Source organism: Cydia strobilella, chromosome Z, assembly GCF_947568885.1.
Source record: "Cydia strobilella chromosome Z, ilCydStro3.1, whole genome shotgun sequence".
Taxonomy (NCBI): domain Eukaryota; kingdom Metazoa; phylum Arthropoda; class Insecta; order Lepidoptera; family Tortricidae; genus Cydia; species Cydia strobilella.
Window position 1 is genome coordinate 58604923 of NC_086068.1, and position 16280 is coordinate 58621202.

The 16280-nt window shown below is 40.9% G+C and overlaps 2 protein-coding genes across 2 annotated transcripts in view; one reads left to right on the forward strand and one right to left on the reverse strand.

The window, feature by feature from the left end:
- Positions 1-5358: 5358 nt before the first annotated feature.
- LOC134755160 (endoplasmic reticulum chaperone BiP) lies at positions 5359-11847 on the forward strand. The gene is made up of 4 exons (XM_063691662.1): positions 5359-5517; positions 6046-6184; positions 8629-10258; positions 10519-11847. Exons 2-4 carry the CDS (start codon positions 6063-6065, stop codon positions 10732-10734), a joined length of 1968 nt encoding a protein of 655 aa, XP_063547732.1. The 5' UTR covers positions 5359-5517; positions 6046-6062; the 3' UTR covers positions 10735-11847.
- Positions 11848-12568: 721 nt separating this feature from the next.
- The window catches only part of LOC134753793 (adenylate kinase 8-like), a 35090-nt gene continuing 31378 nt past the window's right edge, over positions 12569-16280 (reverse strand). Inside the window, exons 9-11 of the mRNA XM_063689734.1 lie at positions 14705-14852; positions 13412-13499; positions 12569-12672 (exon numbers count right to left, since the gene is read on the reverse strand). Of these exons, the coding sequence (XP_063545804.1) occupies positions 12569-12672; positions 13412-13499; positions 14705-14852 (340 nt within the window). The remainder of the gene's footprint in view (positions 12673-13411; positions 13500-14704; positions 14853-16280) is intronic.

Genomic DNA, 16280 nt, shown 5'->3' on the forward strand with positions numbered 1-16280 from the left:
TCTAGCATCTGTTTTTCTCCATAGGTCATCCGACATCCGATATCGGATCGGGCAATGTGAAAATGCTCTTAACCTTTTCGACGCCGTGTCAAACACAAAAGCTGTCACCCGGACGCCACGTCACCGAAGTGTCAAAACTGAAATTGAACTTTATGCACATGCACGTAGGTCTATGTTGCTCTGTGGTCTTTGACCGATTAATCCGTCTTTGGCGTTTGACCTGCGGTACCGATATATCCGTCATTGGCGTCCAAAAGGTTAATCGTAACATTCGTAACGTACATATAGGTTCGGTGACTATAGTTTTAATTAAAATTTTGACGAAAAATAATGGTGCCTGATACAATTATAAGTACAACGACTGTTTTGTTTGTTTCTATTTTTTTATTTTATTAAATGGGTGTTATTAAGCTGGTGTTTTATTTTTGCACACTTTTACCACAGAATACCCCGCCCCGATTCGAATGACCTCGCCACGCGACACCAGATTGACGGCCGTTTGCCGGCCGCTCAGTAAGTCAGTACTGTTTTCAAGGAACTTGTGCCACACAATGACGCGTGCGGCATGTACAGACGTGCCGTTCACACATAGAAACGCTAGTGATTTTTGATGTATAGCGTGTCCGCACGATAGGACGTGGATACAACCTTCGAAGAAAATAACGTACCCCCACCTTAAACGCACTTATAACCCCTCTGGTGTTGCGGGTGTCCATGGGCGACGGTAATCGCTTACCATCAGAGGATTTGCCTGCTATATCATAAATAAAATCGGCCGGCGAGTGTTCCGTACTTTTTAGTATTTGTTGTTATAGCGGCAACAGAAATCATCTGTGAGAATTTCAACTGTATCACGGTTCATGAGATAGCCTAGTGACAGACAGACGGACAGAGGAGTAATAGGGTCCCGTTTTTACCCTTTAGGTACGGAACCCTAAAAAGGGAGCTCTGATGATACAGACGAAAGCCCCAAATCCCATACATTTTATTTTTAAATTCAATATACGCGATATAATCCGTTTTCATAGCTTTATTTCATAACTATCGCGGTAACCGAAGACAATAATAATATTGTCTTCGGTTACCGCGATAGTTACTCATTTGAGTTTAGCTCATATTAGGAATGTCTCTGGAAGTACTTGATCAAGTAAGGACGCTAAGCACGGAAGAATTTCGTACATCGACCCGCCTGTTCCTATCTCTATCGCACGCGCGTAATTATATTACTGTCCGAGTGTCCAGCACGTGATGCCGGCGGTCAATGATACTGTGGGAGTGGGAGTCAATGTATACCTACGAAATTCTTCGTGATAGCCGGGTCTACACTCCACACTCGCGCTCGCTACTTCGCGCACAAGTATGAAGGGGGCTTTAGAGATGCAAAGGAGAAGAAGCACAGTCAGCAAAAAAAACGTGCGTCACAAATCACATGTTCATCGTTCATTCTGCCCTCGTGTTCGAATCGAAAATCCGTAACAGACTACCGCACCGCGACCTTGGTGCGATCGAAATATCTCTTTCTCGCTCTAACTTATAGCTGCGTCCTTAATGCACGTACGGCGACCACCTTACACACTACCGATACGTGCGCCGCACCACACCAAGGTGGCGGTGCGGTCCGGTAGGTTGTCTGTTAGGTACGGCTTGAACTGTTTCTCGATTATTCCCGAAAACAGCTGTGGAAGCAATGTAAATCAACCTTACGTGGCTTTTAACATTTGTGATGTTTTCGACAGGTACCACATTGTCGCTTGTTGATAAGGTTGATTTCTAATTGAAGCTGTATGGAAATAGCGCCTTACTGAAGCGACCATAAGTACCATTTTGGTTGAAAATGGCACATTTGTTTATTGGTAACGGTATTTTACGCCTTACGATTGTCTTAATTCCTTTTGCAACAACTATTCGTGTACGTGTAGGTGCTTCACTTATCGGTCATAGAGATACAGATAAGTCGTGTTATTATATACTCTATCTCACGTTTGACCCCGGTGTCTGGATACCTTTTCTGACTGTGATTATAGGACTCAGTCAGTTCGGTCTATTTTATTTATATAAATCGTAAATCCCAGACTATTTTTAAGATTTGGAAATAGTACAGTCAACCAATGGAGTTGGCCGGTCGAAATATTTGGCAGATGGCGCCAGGTTAGCTTGCCCTGTCGCTATGCTGGATGCACCTTGTTGGCTCATTGGAAATTAGACCTTATTTTAAAAGGCATTACAATTCAGAATCACTTAACGGGAATCTCTAGCGAGCGCCTCTTGCTGAGCTCATTCGTAAGCGAAAGGTTGGTCTTCTCTGGATGCACCTTATTTTAAGGCATAAGAATAAGAATCACTTATGATGACTCTTCATACTGGGTTTCTGTAGAGAGCGCCTCTTGCTGAGCTCATTCGTAAGCGAACGGTTGGTCTTTGGATGCACCTTGTTGGCTCATTGGAAATTAGACCTTAGTTGAAATGGTATAAGAATAAGAATCACTTATGATGACTCTCCATATTGGGGTTCTGTAGTGAGCGCCTCTTGCTGAGCTCATTGGCAAGAGAGGGATTGTTTTGGTTGGTCTCCTCTGGGTGCACCTTTTGGGACTGCTGGGTATGAGGTTTGTGCTTATTTCTAAACCGGTCTTCTGCGTTCTCGTTTTTCTGTTGAATTTAATAATTAAGCCGTATTTACTAAGACGTATTTAGTTTCGAAATCAGATTGACTTGACCACGGACATAGTCGAATTATAGAAGTTTCGTTGACCTTATACACGGTGGCTGAAAAATAAGTGCATTTCCGTAGCCAGGGAGGTTTTGAGATTATACTGAGCAACTTTTACTATGGGGCCAACCCCGAAATCGCGAAAAAAAACATTTCCCTCCCATAGAAAATGGACCAGCCAAAATGTATGAGCCCCATAGTAAAAGTTGCTCAGTATAATCCCAAAACCTCCCTGGCAACAGGAATGCACTTATTTTTTGGCCACCCCGTGTAATTATACTTTTTTAGAAATACTACAACTAAATGATTTGATCAAGTTAGTAAAGTTTCGACGCTACTATGGAACACACACACACACACACATAAACATAGGTAAACCTACAAACAAACACCTATATAATAAACACCTTGCCCTGCTGAAGTCAGATAAAAATGTAAAACAGATATGATTAATTCAAGATTATCCAGGTTTTATCGAGTTCAATAATAAAAACCGGCCAAGTGCGAGTCGGAGTAGTCGGACTCGCGCACGAAGGGTTCCGTACCATTACGCAAATAACGGCAAAAAAGTAACTTTTGTTATTGTATGGGAGCCCCACTTAAATATTTATTTTATTCTGTTTTTAGTATTTATTGTTGTAGCGGCAACAGAAATACATCATCTGTAAAAATTTCAACTGTCTAGCTATCACGGTTTACGAGACACAGGCGGGGACAGACGGACAGACAGACAGCGGAGTCTTAGTAATAGGGTCCCGTTTTTACCCTTTGGGTACGGAACCCTAAAAAGCGCAACACAAGTACTGAGCTTAAATATGTGCCTACATTTTTGTAATAGCAAAGTATCCCGTACGGTAATTCCCGACAATAAAATTATAGGTATTCCCTGCCTGCAACTGCTGGGAATTTTATTCAGGATTTTCATACAACTAGGTATTTTGATTGTAGTTCCTCTCCACCTTAGGCTTACTTACCCATTGTCCAGAAAAAACTACAGCGAGCGTTAAAGGCGGGGCCTGTAGTCCACTTAGCAACTCATTTTAAGGAATTTAACTACTCAAAAGAACGTGTTTCAAACTTTCTGATACTTTAGATCATGCCCTGACGCCCCTGACCCTACGAACCCCAGTTTGGAAGCGAAACTGCGCTCGGCTAAAAGTGCTTGACTATTGCAGGTGACTATACTAATAGTAGGTACGTCTGTTTGGTCGATAATTTTACTGTAGATGGGAATGCCATATATACAAGTGCGAGTCGGACTCGCGCACCAAAGGTTCCGTACTTTTTAGTATTTGTTGTTATAGCGGCAACAGAAATACATCATCTGTGAAAATTTCAACTGTCTAGCTATCACGATTCATGAGATACATCCTGGTGACAGACAGACGGACTCCGGTTCCGTACTCAAAGGGTAAAAACGGGACCCTATTACTAAGACTCCGCTGTCCGTCTGTCTGTCACCAGGCTGTATCTCATGAAACGTGATAGCTAACACAGTCGAAATTTTCACAGATGATGTATTTCTGTTGCCGCTATAACAACAAATACTAAAAAGTACGGAACCCTCGGTGGGCGAGTCCGACTCGCACTTGGCCGGTTTTTTAAATAGATAGTGATTCAAGAGGAAGGTTTATAACTATAGTTTGTAAAGGTTTTGTATAAATTAGTTGAACTACCCGTGCCAGAAAGAGTATCAGTTGACCCTTACTTGTCACTGGTTCCCGCCATCTTGAATTGTTATTAAAAGGTGGGTACACTGTGACAAGGGGCAGTTCGTGTACAGACGAGTTACAGTGTAGACGTCTTGGAATATTTATTGTAAATTGGTTGTTAGTATGTTGGTAGCGAACGAATAAAGTTAAAATATTGGTACAAGTATTAGTTTTCATCATCAACCCGGTGGTAACCTAACATATAAAATGCGCGTACCAACTACCAACTAGCGGACAGATTCTAGACAAATAACTAAAATAACTATAAGTGTTATTATAATAAGTAAATAGAAATTCGCACCTCACAGGGGCGACCACAGCGCCGGGGCATAGGACCTTCGTGCTCCATTAAATAAAATGTTAAACTTATAATTTATCTTTTTCTCATTTTCTAAAATGTAGCGCTTACTTGTGTATTTAGGTGTGTTTACTGTCAGCTCAGTATATAATATAAGTTACTCTATGCTGTCAGCGTTCATGGTGTGACAGTTCCATGTGTTCACAGATATTAGAACATTTTTGACTACATGTAATGCCAAACTGGCCTGATCCAAAGAGACCAAATAATTTCACCTCAAAGGAAGTCGTGGTCATCAATTGTCATCAATCCTCCAGGTTCTTAAATTAAATGTTGCATTCAACTTTGTTGTCAAGAAATAAAGCCCACTCAGAAAAATATTTTAGAAAATTCTAGTCATATCTGGAAATATTTCCCACGTAAACATTGAGAAATTGTTGACAAACTAGTATGAGTAACAAAATTTAAAAATTACGCCAAAGAAAGTGTAACTTTTCTAAGATGCCAGTTACAGACGTGGGCCAATCACGTTGAGCCAGATATGTACACTTGGCGCAATCGCGTGCGAGCATCAAATACGTCACGATTCGGTGGACCAATCACGTTCGCCCACGATCAACGCTAGCGCTAAATAATAGCGGCGGCGGCGTGCGAAACTTCAGTTAACTCTGGAAAATCGAAAGCAAAGGATCACAGAATATCGTTACTGTAGAAGCGTTACTCATTCCAGTGCTGTCGTGGCTGTGAATTACTTATTATCTGAATTATTACTTTACTTTGGTTATCTAATTAAATCGGTAAGTGATTTTCTTCATTAATTTCTCTAAATTGTAACTCATTGTCAAATTCCTGAGACTTTAGCTTGCGTTAATTATAACCTGTCTTTGTGACAATATGTCAGTTATTGTAAGAGAAAAGTTCCAGTTATTTATAATTTCAGCATTGTAGAGTCAAATAAATGGTCTTATTGGAATTTGTCTGGTATTAAATGAAATTTTGATTAGCATACGTAGAGAAAATTCTCGATGCGCGAGACAGGCCGGCGCACTGTCCTACTTAGTCGTAGGCGTATAAACGTACCGTTATCAAATTTTATCCCGTTAACCATCGTTTATTGTACCGGCTTTCCCTTTCTAAAGTCTTTACCGGTCGCTAAATCAGTTCGGTCAGTAATCGGCATTCCAGTTAGGGAGTGACGTGTCCATCCGTAGATACCACGTATACCGTTACCGCGTTGACTGATACCTACCCAAAGACAACTGGTGCTTTCTCTAAGTTTTTTTTTAGTTCAAGTTTTTTAAAAGTTTTTCTTTTCATTATTTCAGTTAATATAGGTGCAACAATGCGGTGGAGTTTACTGGCGTTAGCGTGTGTCGTGGCGGCAGTTTGTGCCGACGACAAAAAAGAAAAGGATAAGGACATCGGCACAGTAATCGGTATTGACTTGGGAACAACATATTCATGGTAAGTTATTCTTCAAAATCTTCATTGTCATTTTTAGGTTATGTTTCCCATAGATGATGTGGTACTTTTTTACTGGTGCCTTTGAAGCAGGGCTAAGATTAGATCCCATTCAGGTGGATATTGTAGAATAATGCAAAGCAAACATATTGTTCCATTTTCAGTAATTATCAATGAAAAATCAAAATTTTTCTGTATCAATGTTATCTCATTTGTAACACTGCAAACTTTGTAAAGCCTCTTGTGAATTCTGTTATTTAAAAAAATGTGACATTTTCAAGCAAAAGGTACCTCATTGTCGCTAACCATAAGGACGAAATTGGATTGTATCTTTATACGAATAACCTGTCAGAGCATCCTTATGGCAAGCGACAATGTGGTACGTTTTGATTGAAAACAACACAAATATGCATGCTGGTCTTAGGATATGCTAGCATATGTGCTTTGAGCATAAATCTATCTGACAACTAATACATAGTTTAGCAAAAAGGATTCACCTCTACAATTTCTCATTTAATTAATGAATTTTCCTTTTGATAATAGAAAGTTTAAATTTTATTGAGCGTTTCGTGGGTTGGATTTTTTTCTCTCAATTACATTTAATTATATTCAGCTTTTGCTTGATTAATTTTTTACATTAATTTTGACACATTAGCAAACAGTGAAAAGAAGCACAGCTGTGGAAATACCTCTAAATAAATCCATTTTAAAGAATTTATAATAAAGGTATAATAACATGCCATTGCCAACTGAAAACTAAAAAAAACCTGGCCAAGTGTGAGTCGGACTTGCGTTCCAAGGGTTCCTTACATTACACAATTTTTAACAATGTGTATTTTTTATGTGATATGTGAGCTACGTGAGTAAAATATCTTTCAAAACCCATAGTGGTCAGATCAAAACTAAGTAATTAAGTCAGACTCACGCTTTACTGCAAATTTCTAATAGGTTTTCTGGTTATCTGTAGGTTAAGCACTATTATGTGCATTTTTTTTTTCAAAATTTTAGACCCAGTTTTAAGATAAAGGGGGTGGGGGGGAATGGTATTTTTTTGTAAACTATTTATTTTAAAATTACAAAAAAATATTTATTTGAGATTCTCAAAATTAGCGCTTTCATTTGATATGTAACACGATATAGTTTGAAAAACTTTATTATTTAAATTTTTCATGTCCCCCAAAAGTGGCCCCCATAAAAATTAAAAATCATTAAAATTAATTTGTTTACGTTACATGCCCGTTTTCGAGTCACAAACTTACATATGTGTACCAAATTTCAACTTAATTTGTCCAGTAGTTTTGGAGAATAGGCTGTGACAGACGGACAGACAGACGCACGAGTGATTCTATAAGGGTTCCGTTTTTTCCTTTTAAGGTATGGAACCCAAAAAACCTGGTAACAAGCAGAAACGTCTGCGATCGATGCTATTAAGCTTAGAATAAATTTAAAAGTGGAAAAATTACTGCCTTGGGTGTGACTTGAACTCACGGCCTCTGGATTGATACTCCAGCGCTCTGCCAACTGAGCAATAGCTGAATTTTCTCCAACACAAAAAGTGTTCAGCATTCAGCTTTATACTCAGATAAATTTGAAAAAATTTGACCAATCAACACTCCAAATCCCATGCTTTGCAAAGCAGAGGCATACCAACTAAATATTTCGTTTAACCAATATTTTTTCGGTAAAAGTAGGCAGTTATTTTTGGCGAGACTTGTGTTTATTCGGCAAACAGTTGTTTCAATTTCAATTATGTCACGTTATTGGCATAGCAACAGTTATGTGTGAGGTCATCAATCTTATAAATTAACTGTTTTAAGCCTAATAGGCAAAGATTTAGTTGACTAAGGTCTAGAAAAAATTGTAGGTAATCCTATAGGGACATAACTTATCCATTATGCTTTTCATTTGATTCAATATATTTTGTTATCATATTTATTTGGAGACACGTGCTTTTTCACATTAACAGGTATATTATAGTAATTTTCTTATCACTCATTAAAATCCATATCAAATAACATACCTTTACCACTGAGATAATAAACTCACTTGTAAGTCTTGTAACTAAAAATAGCTAAAGTGTCAGTTTCTTATTTGCTTTCAGATTCATGATTCTAAAACAACAATAAAGCCAAATAAAACCCAACCCAAGTTTGTTTTGCAAAAGTCTAAATCACTAGAATTTAAACCTAGTATCACACGAGTCATGATTATAAAAACCTCTTTTCACTGAAAATAACTTAGTCAAAATTGTTCAAACTGGTTCTCCCACGCGTTTTTTTATTAATCGTTATAAATATTCATCTAAGTCCACCAACAGATTTTTGTATGCCAAGTGCCAAGTTTCATTAAAATCTGTTGGGTAGTGTAGCGGTAAAAAAAGGAAAAAGCGTCGATTTATGTCGGGTGTATTATGCACCAGGCTAACGAATCAATGTCTTTGTCCACAGTGTCGGTGTGTACAAGAATGGCCGCGTGGAAATCATCGCCAACGACCAGGGTAACCGTATCACTCCCTCATACGTGGCCTTCACCCAAGACGGCGAGCGTCTTATCGGTGACGCCGCCAAGAATCAACTCACCACCAACCCCGAGAACACCGTCTTCGACGCCAAGCGTCTCATTGGTAGGGAATGGAGCGACACCACCGTACAACACGACGTCAAATTCTTCCCCTTTAAGGTCGTAGAAAAGAACAGCAAACCCCACGTCTCCGTCATGACCGCCCAGGGCGACAAGATCTTCGCTCCCGAAGAAATCTCCGCCATGGTCCTTACCAAGATGAAGGAAACCGCCGAGGCGTACTTGGGCAAAAAGGTAACTCATGCCGTCGTCACCGTACCCGCCTACTTCAACGATGCTCAGCGTCAGGCCACTAAGGACGCTGGTGTCATCGCCGGCCTCAACGTCATGAGGATCATCAACGAGCCCACCGCCGCCGCCATCGCCTACGGTCTCGACAAGAGGGAGGGAGAGAAGAACGTTCTCGTATTCGATCTTGGTGGCGGTACCTTCGACGTGTCTCTTCTCACCATCGATAACGGAGTATTCGAAGTCGTGGCCACTAACGGAGACACCCATCTTGGTGGTGAGGACTTCGATCAGCGCGTCATGGAGCACTTCATCAAGCTGTACAAGAAGAAGAAGGGCAAGGACATCAGGAAGGACAACCGTGCCGTGCAGAAGCTCCGTCGTGAAGTAGAGAAGGCCAAGCGCGCCCTGTCTTCCAGCCACCAGGTCAAGATCGAAATCGAATCCTTCTTCGAGGGTGAAGATTTCTCCGAGACCCTGACTCGTGCCAAGTTCGAGGAGCTGAACATGGACCTCTTTAGATCTACCCTCAAGCCTGTCCAGAAGGTGTTGGAAGACGCCGACATGAACAAGAAGGACGTCGACGAGATTGTGCTGGTCGGAGGTTCCACCCGTATCCCCAAGGTCCAACAACTGGTCAAGGAATTCTTCAACGGCAAGGAGCCTTCCCGAGGCATCAACCCCGACGAGGCTGTAGCGTACGGTGCCGCCGTCCAAGCCGGAGTCCTCAGCGGAGAACAAGACACTGACGCTATCGTACTTCTTGACGTCAATCCTCTTACCATGGGTATCGAGACCGTCGGAGGCGTCATGACCAAGCTCATCCCTAGAAACACCGTCATCCCCACCAAGAAGTCCCAGATCTTCTCTACCGCCAGCGACAACCAGCACACCGTCACCATCCAGGTCTACGAAGGTGAACGCCCAATGACCAAGGATAACCATCTCCTCGGAAAGTTCGATCTTACCGGCATTCCTCCCGCGCCTCGCGGTATCCCTCAAATCGAGGTCACCTTCGAAATCGACGCCAACGGTATCCTCCAAGTGTCTGCAGAGGATAAGGGCACAGGAAACCGGGAAAAGATCGTGATCACCAACGACCAGAACAGGCTGACGCCCGAGGACATCGAGCGGATGATCAAGGACGCGGAGAAGTTCGCTGACGACGACAAGAAGCTGAAGGAGCGCGTGGAGGCCAGGAACGAGCTCGAGAGCTACGCCTACTCCATCAAGAACCAGCTCCAGGACAAGGAGAAGCTTGGTGCTAAGGTGTGTATCTTGAATTTTATCTTCATTTTAACTTGATTATTGTTCTCTTAAAATTGTAACCATGATTAACTATTGAAATCCTGAAAATGCCACCTGCATTTATCACATAAGAAAATAAGTCAGGAATGCCATTACTAACAACGAAAATGCCACTACTGCCAATACTGAATTGTTTGAAATTATATGACCACAAGTCAATGTTTTTTCTAGTTATCAAAACATTACAAACAAAACTAACCCCTCCTCTCTATTGTCAACAGGTATCTGATGATGAGAAGAGCAAGATGGAGGAAGCCATTGACGCAGCGATCAAGTGGCTCGAAGACAACCAAGACACAGACGCGGAGGAATACAAGAAGCAGAAGAAGAGCCTAGAAGATGTTGTCCAACCCATCATTGCCAAGCTGTACCAGGGAACTGGTGGAGTACCACCCCCCGGAGCTGGAGAAGATGAAGACTTCAAGGATGAGTTGTAACCACAAGGCCTGCACGGACGGAGACTGCCAAGCTTGGATGAACCGGATCTGAATGTTGATGAACTGTAAAACTGGATAGATTCAAATTCTTCAGAGCCGGCACAGGTCTTTTGTGATCTCCTGCCTATACGGATTATAAACAGTACAATTTGTGGATAACCCGTATCTAAACAGCGTGTAGTGGATATTTATTGTGTGTATGGGGACCTCAGCGCGCGCGTTTAGGTGAAGTATTCTTAATTTAAACTTGCGCGTTTTGGATTGTGTGTGTGTTGGGCGTGTGGGGGCTAGTCGACGGCGTTTTAAATCTAGCGATCAAGCCGGTGGCTGCCTCGTAAATGCATTTTTATTAGATTTTTTTCAATTCTGCTCTCTGTTACTCGTTAGATAAGGGCGTAAGTCCCTTGATTAGGGACTTATGCTCATTTGTGATCACTTTTTGACAACTTCTGTTCGTTTTTTATACGTATGTTATTTTTTTTAATGAATTGATGTCTCCGGACATTAAAATTTGAGATTTTGTTAAAAAGGGATACGAGTAATAGACAACCAAGTCTCGGGTGGTGGCGCGCTGCGTCTATTTGCGTCCCTTTCGCAGTAGACCTGTTAGACAGAGATGGAGCCGGTAGACGCCAGTGTGCCGCTGCCTCAGGTTAAGTGTGTCTACAGTTAATGTATTCAATAATGCCAATTTTAAAACAAATTTAAAAAATATATTAACTAAATAGGATAAATAGTTAAATGTTAAATACAAATTTTAATGCTCTCAATAGTAACCGTTAGTATTTTCATAGTCCCAACGATTAGACGATTGTAAAAAATAGTTGCTTCAAGTATTGGCAGTTGTGGCATTTCTGTTGTTGGTTATGGCATTTCTGTTGTTAGTTGTGGCATTTTCATGATGTGGCATTTCTGCCAGGCTTGATGCATTTACCAGTTGGGGCCTGTTTTCACCTGGATTCCGTGGACATACCGCTCGGGGCGACCTCATTATCTGTATTGTGTAATTATTGTGAGACTGCATCCTCTTTAGGTATAATTAGCAAGTTAATTATGTAGAAGTTAATTTCAAATTGAAGGAGGGAGGGGAGTTACATAATAAAAACATTTTTTATGTAAATTATATTTTTAATTTCTAAATACCTTATTTATGTACTTAGCTGTATAATAAAAACGCACCTTTTTACTACTATTCGTCATATGAAAACTTCACTCGCACGCCACTATACAGAAATATACATACATATTTAAGAAGAGAGTGAACATAATACATAATAACAATAAAAGAACAAGAAAAACAAAATAGTATTTTATACAATAGTGATATAATAGAGAGCTTTTCAGCCGAGTACCGTGTTTAAGCAACGAAGCTTGCTGTTGCCTAAGTGAGGTAAGAGATTGAAAAGCTTGATTCTGGACTGGAGTCCATACATGAAATGTACGCAAATATAGTGGTATACGAAATCTTTATTCGACCATCACAATCGACGAGTAGAAAAGTTAAATGAGGCTTGTAGTTTCATTCATGATTAAGGGGTTAGTGGTTGGTCTTAAGAGGATAATGGGCGACCGCTTCTCCATACAATCGTAGTCCACATTTCCCTCCCTGGATATTGACATGGAAAATATACCGCGCGCCTCTGGGCTGTAGTTTATTCCGTTTATTCTTTGAACCTTGTTGTGGTGCATCGAGAAATTTACGTACGATCGCAGTGAGCGGGGTGCGGGTACGGGTACAGAGATGCTCAAGGCCAAATGAGCGAGTATCGTTTTAATATCGAGAGAGGAAAATGGGAACTCCGTTCGTATGCAGAAACGGTCACGTGACTTTGTCTTAATCGACGCGAGCATTCTCCAGGCCCCCTCCGCTTTGGTTGAAGTTCATGTCGCAGGACGGAGCCGCCATGATAGCCGCCTGAAGCTTCGTCTGCACGTGGTCTAGATATAAAACGGGGCTTATTGCGATTTTCGTTATATGAGCACAGTCCAGTGTACACAACAAGGGCCTGACACACTTTGATAGAGAAAGATAGTCTTATTGCGATTCCTATAAGAGGAAAGAGAAAATAGTGCCATGCTTTGTCCTTATCACCGACCGGGTGGCATCATAGGGACATAGTAGGCGATGGTGAAATACCGAAATTTATAAAAGAGAAAAAATCCTATGCTGCCCAAATTTTATATGAATATTCTTTCTCTTACCCCCGGTCGCTCGGTGGCGCGTCTATAACTACTTGTTATATCTATGGTACACAAATATTTGAACAAAATATATATTAAGGCCTGTCCAGACGGGGACAATTTTTCGCCAATCTGATTAAATTCTCCGATCAAATTTTAAATTTATGGTGATATTTGAGCACTCTAAAAACCGGCCAAGTGCGAGTCGGAATCGCGCACGAAGGGTTCCGTACCATTACGCAAAAAAATCACGTTTGTTGTACGAGCCCCACTTAAATAATTATTTTATTCCGTTTTTAGTATTTGTTGTTGTAGCGGCAACAGAAATACATCATCTGTGCAAATTTCAACTGTCTAGCTATCACGGTTCATGAGATACAGCCTAGTGACAGACGGACAGACAGCGGAGTCTTAGTAATAGGGTCCAGTTTTTACCCTTTGGGTACGGAACCCTAAAGATCATGCATTTAAGGGTTAAAATAACTAGAGAGATTACCGATTGGTTGGTTGGAGTCTATCTCCCAGGCACTGAGTCCGGCAGCCGCCCGCATCTCGGCTATGCCGTCAGAGAAGTAGAAGTCAAGCTACACAAACAAAATTATTTAAAATAGTCTACTATTTTTAGGCCCCTGCGACAGGGGTGCGAAACTCCTCGCTTCGGGCAAAGTCGGCTCCGTTCGGCTCAGCATTGCTCCGAGCAATTGATAGGGTTGGCACAACTTGACGATGACGTCCCTTTGCGTGCACGACCACAGATAAGATAATGACTTGAATTTTGACAATCCTAAATAGCCGAAAGGGACAACATAATTCGACCCTGAACCGCTGTCAAACTTCGGTTTTGTACGAAGTTTCCTTTCTGTACGGTAGTACTATTACGAGCAGGGCTCGGAACCGGTATTTTTTTAAAACCCCGAAATAGCCCAATATTTTTAAATTTTTTATGCTCATTACGTAGAACTGAATCATGTATTTAGGAAACAATTTTGCATTATTAAAAGTCCCATTAAAAATGAAATTATAAACAAAAGAACGTAATAATACCGGTATTTTTGTATGGAGCAAATACCGGTTTCCGACCCCTGATTACGAGTATTTATTCTGTGCCTGTGACAAGAGCGGGATGTAGAAAATTACCAATCGAGTGTAATATCATCGTATACACTGTTAAAGTAAGAACGAAGAATTTTGAACATTGAAATTTTTTAAATAAATAAATATATAGGACATTCTTATACAGATTAAGTCCCACAGTAAGCTCAAGACATGTCTTCTTGCAAGAAGGCTTGTGTTATGGGTACTCAGACAACGATATATATAATATACAAATACATACATACATACATAGAAAACACCCAAGACACAGAAACAAATATCTGTGTTCATCACACAAATAAATGCACTTACCGGGATTCGAATCCAGGACCATCGGCTTCAAAGGCAGGGTCACTACCCACTAGACCAGACCGGTCGTCAAAAAAGCAGTACTAAAGAGTACCGCTACTTGACGCTAGATGTAGACGATGTATGAAGTGAGCACTCAGTGGCGTAACTAGGGGGGGGGGCAAGTGCCATCCAAGAGGGGTCGCCAAAATGGGCAAAGGGCAGCAGTAGGGAAACTTTTGTCAGTCGTCAGGGGGCGCGAATTTTGTGATTGCCCCGGGCGCCATATCCTCTAGCTACGCCCCTGTGAGCACTCTATGCTTCTTTGATTACTTCAATTCAACCCTCGGCCACTGCTGGCACGCACGGCAATGTTGTGTGTGGAATATATTATTTCTGTCATCACCTCAGCCTCGACAACTTCTTTCGTGTCCTTTGGATGAGGCAGCGAGCGCGGAGCGCCGCGTGCTGTCATATTGCCGGTACACCAATCCACGCTGCGCGCCAGGATGCGACTCTTGCACGTTTCCATGTCGGCGTTCATGAAGATTATGCTGCGAAAAATAAGTTCATATCTAGACGAGAATTACATCAGCCTGTCTAACAGTACTAGAATCGGACAGACAGACGGACGAACGAACGTTGATGGACATGGCTAAACTAAAAAATAAGGGTTCAGGTTTTGTTATTTTGGCTACGGAACCCCAAAAAGAATGTAAAAGTTACTAGCATGGAGACTGTATAGTTACTAGGTATTAGAAAGTAAAATTGGGAACAAAAAATTATAGCCAAAATCTTTAATTTAAACCGCTATTCTTTACTGATCTAAAAAACTTCGACCAAAAAAAGGTTTGTAGGTTTTGTAGCATTTTACAAAAGTACAGTTTCATCACTGTACATTTCTTTGTGCTTACTTGCAACCTACATTTTCACCTCAGCAGCTCGAACAAGCCTACTTTCGTTTCGTCACCCCCTTAACAACAAACAACAATGTAGCTTTTTAATTTAGTGAAGGCCATGAACTTCATACTTTATTACATTTTTTTAATGGTATGGTACGGTACACTCAGAGAAAAATCCGGAGACAAGGCTGCAGTTTTACGTTGCGAACGAATTATTGATAAAAACACAAAACTACTTTGGGACATTGACAACCTAGCCTTTGCTAGCGCAGCAACTTTTTTTTTGCGAAACGCAATTATTGCGAAACTAACAATAAAAATGTTGTTAAACTATCAATTTTTCGATGCCTTGTCATAATAGCATAGTTAAAAATGCGAATTTAACATAGTTTGGCTTTGCTCATTGCACAACGTGTGATTTGTGAGTTGTGGTTTTAGCAACTTTGAGGACCTTTGTCAAAATAACAAAAGATAACTCTGCGAAATCTTCACAGTTAAAGTTTGTGCGGTTCGCAATGTTCGCCGACACATTGTTTTTTACTTTGTGACAATAGCAGCTTCAAGAGCCTTTGTCAAAATAACAAAACAGAACTCTGCGGAATCTACACGGCTAAAGTTTGGGGGTTGACAGTGTTCACAACCACATTGATTTATACCTTGTGATGTTAGCAAATTTGAGGACCTTTGTCAAAATAACAAAGAATAACTCTGCGAAATCTTCACAGTAAAGTTTTGTGAGGTTCGCAATGTTGGCCGCCACATTGTTTTTTACTTTGTGACATTACCAATTTCAAGAGCCTTTGTCAATATAACAAAATAGAACTCTGCGGAATCTACACGGCTAAAGTTTGGGGGTTGACAGTGTTCACAACCACATTGATTTAAACCTTGTAATGTTAGCAACTTTGAGGACCCTTGTCAAAATAACAAAGAATAACTCTGTGAAATCTTCACAGTTAAGTTTTGTGCGGTTCGCAATGTTGGCCGCGACATTGTTTTTTACTTTGTGACATTAGCAACTTCAAGAGCCTTTGCCAAAATAACAAAATAGAACTCTGCTGAATCTACACGGCTAAAGTT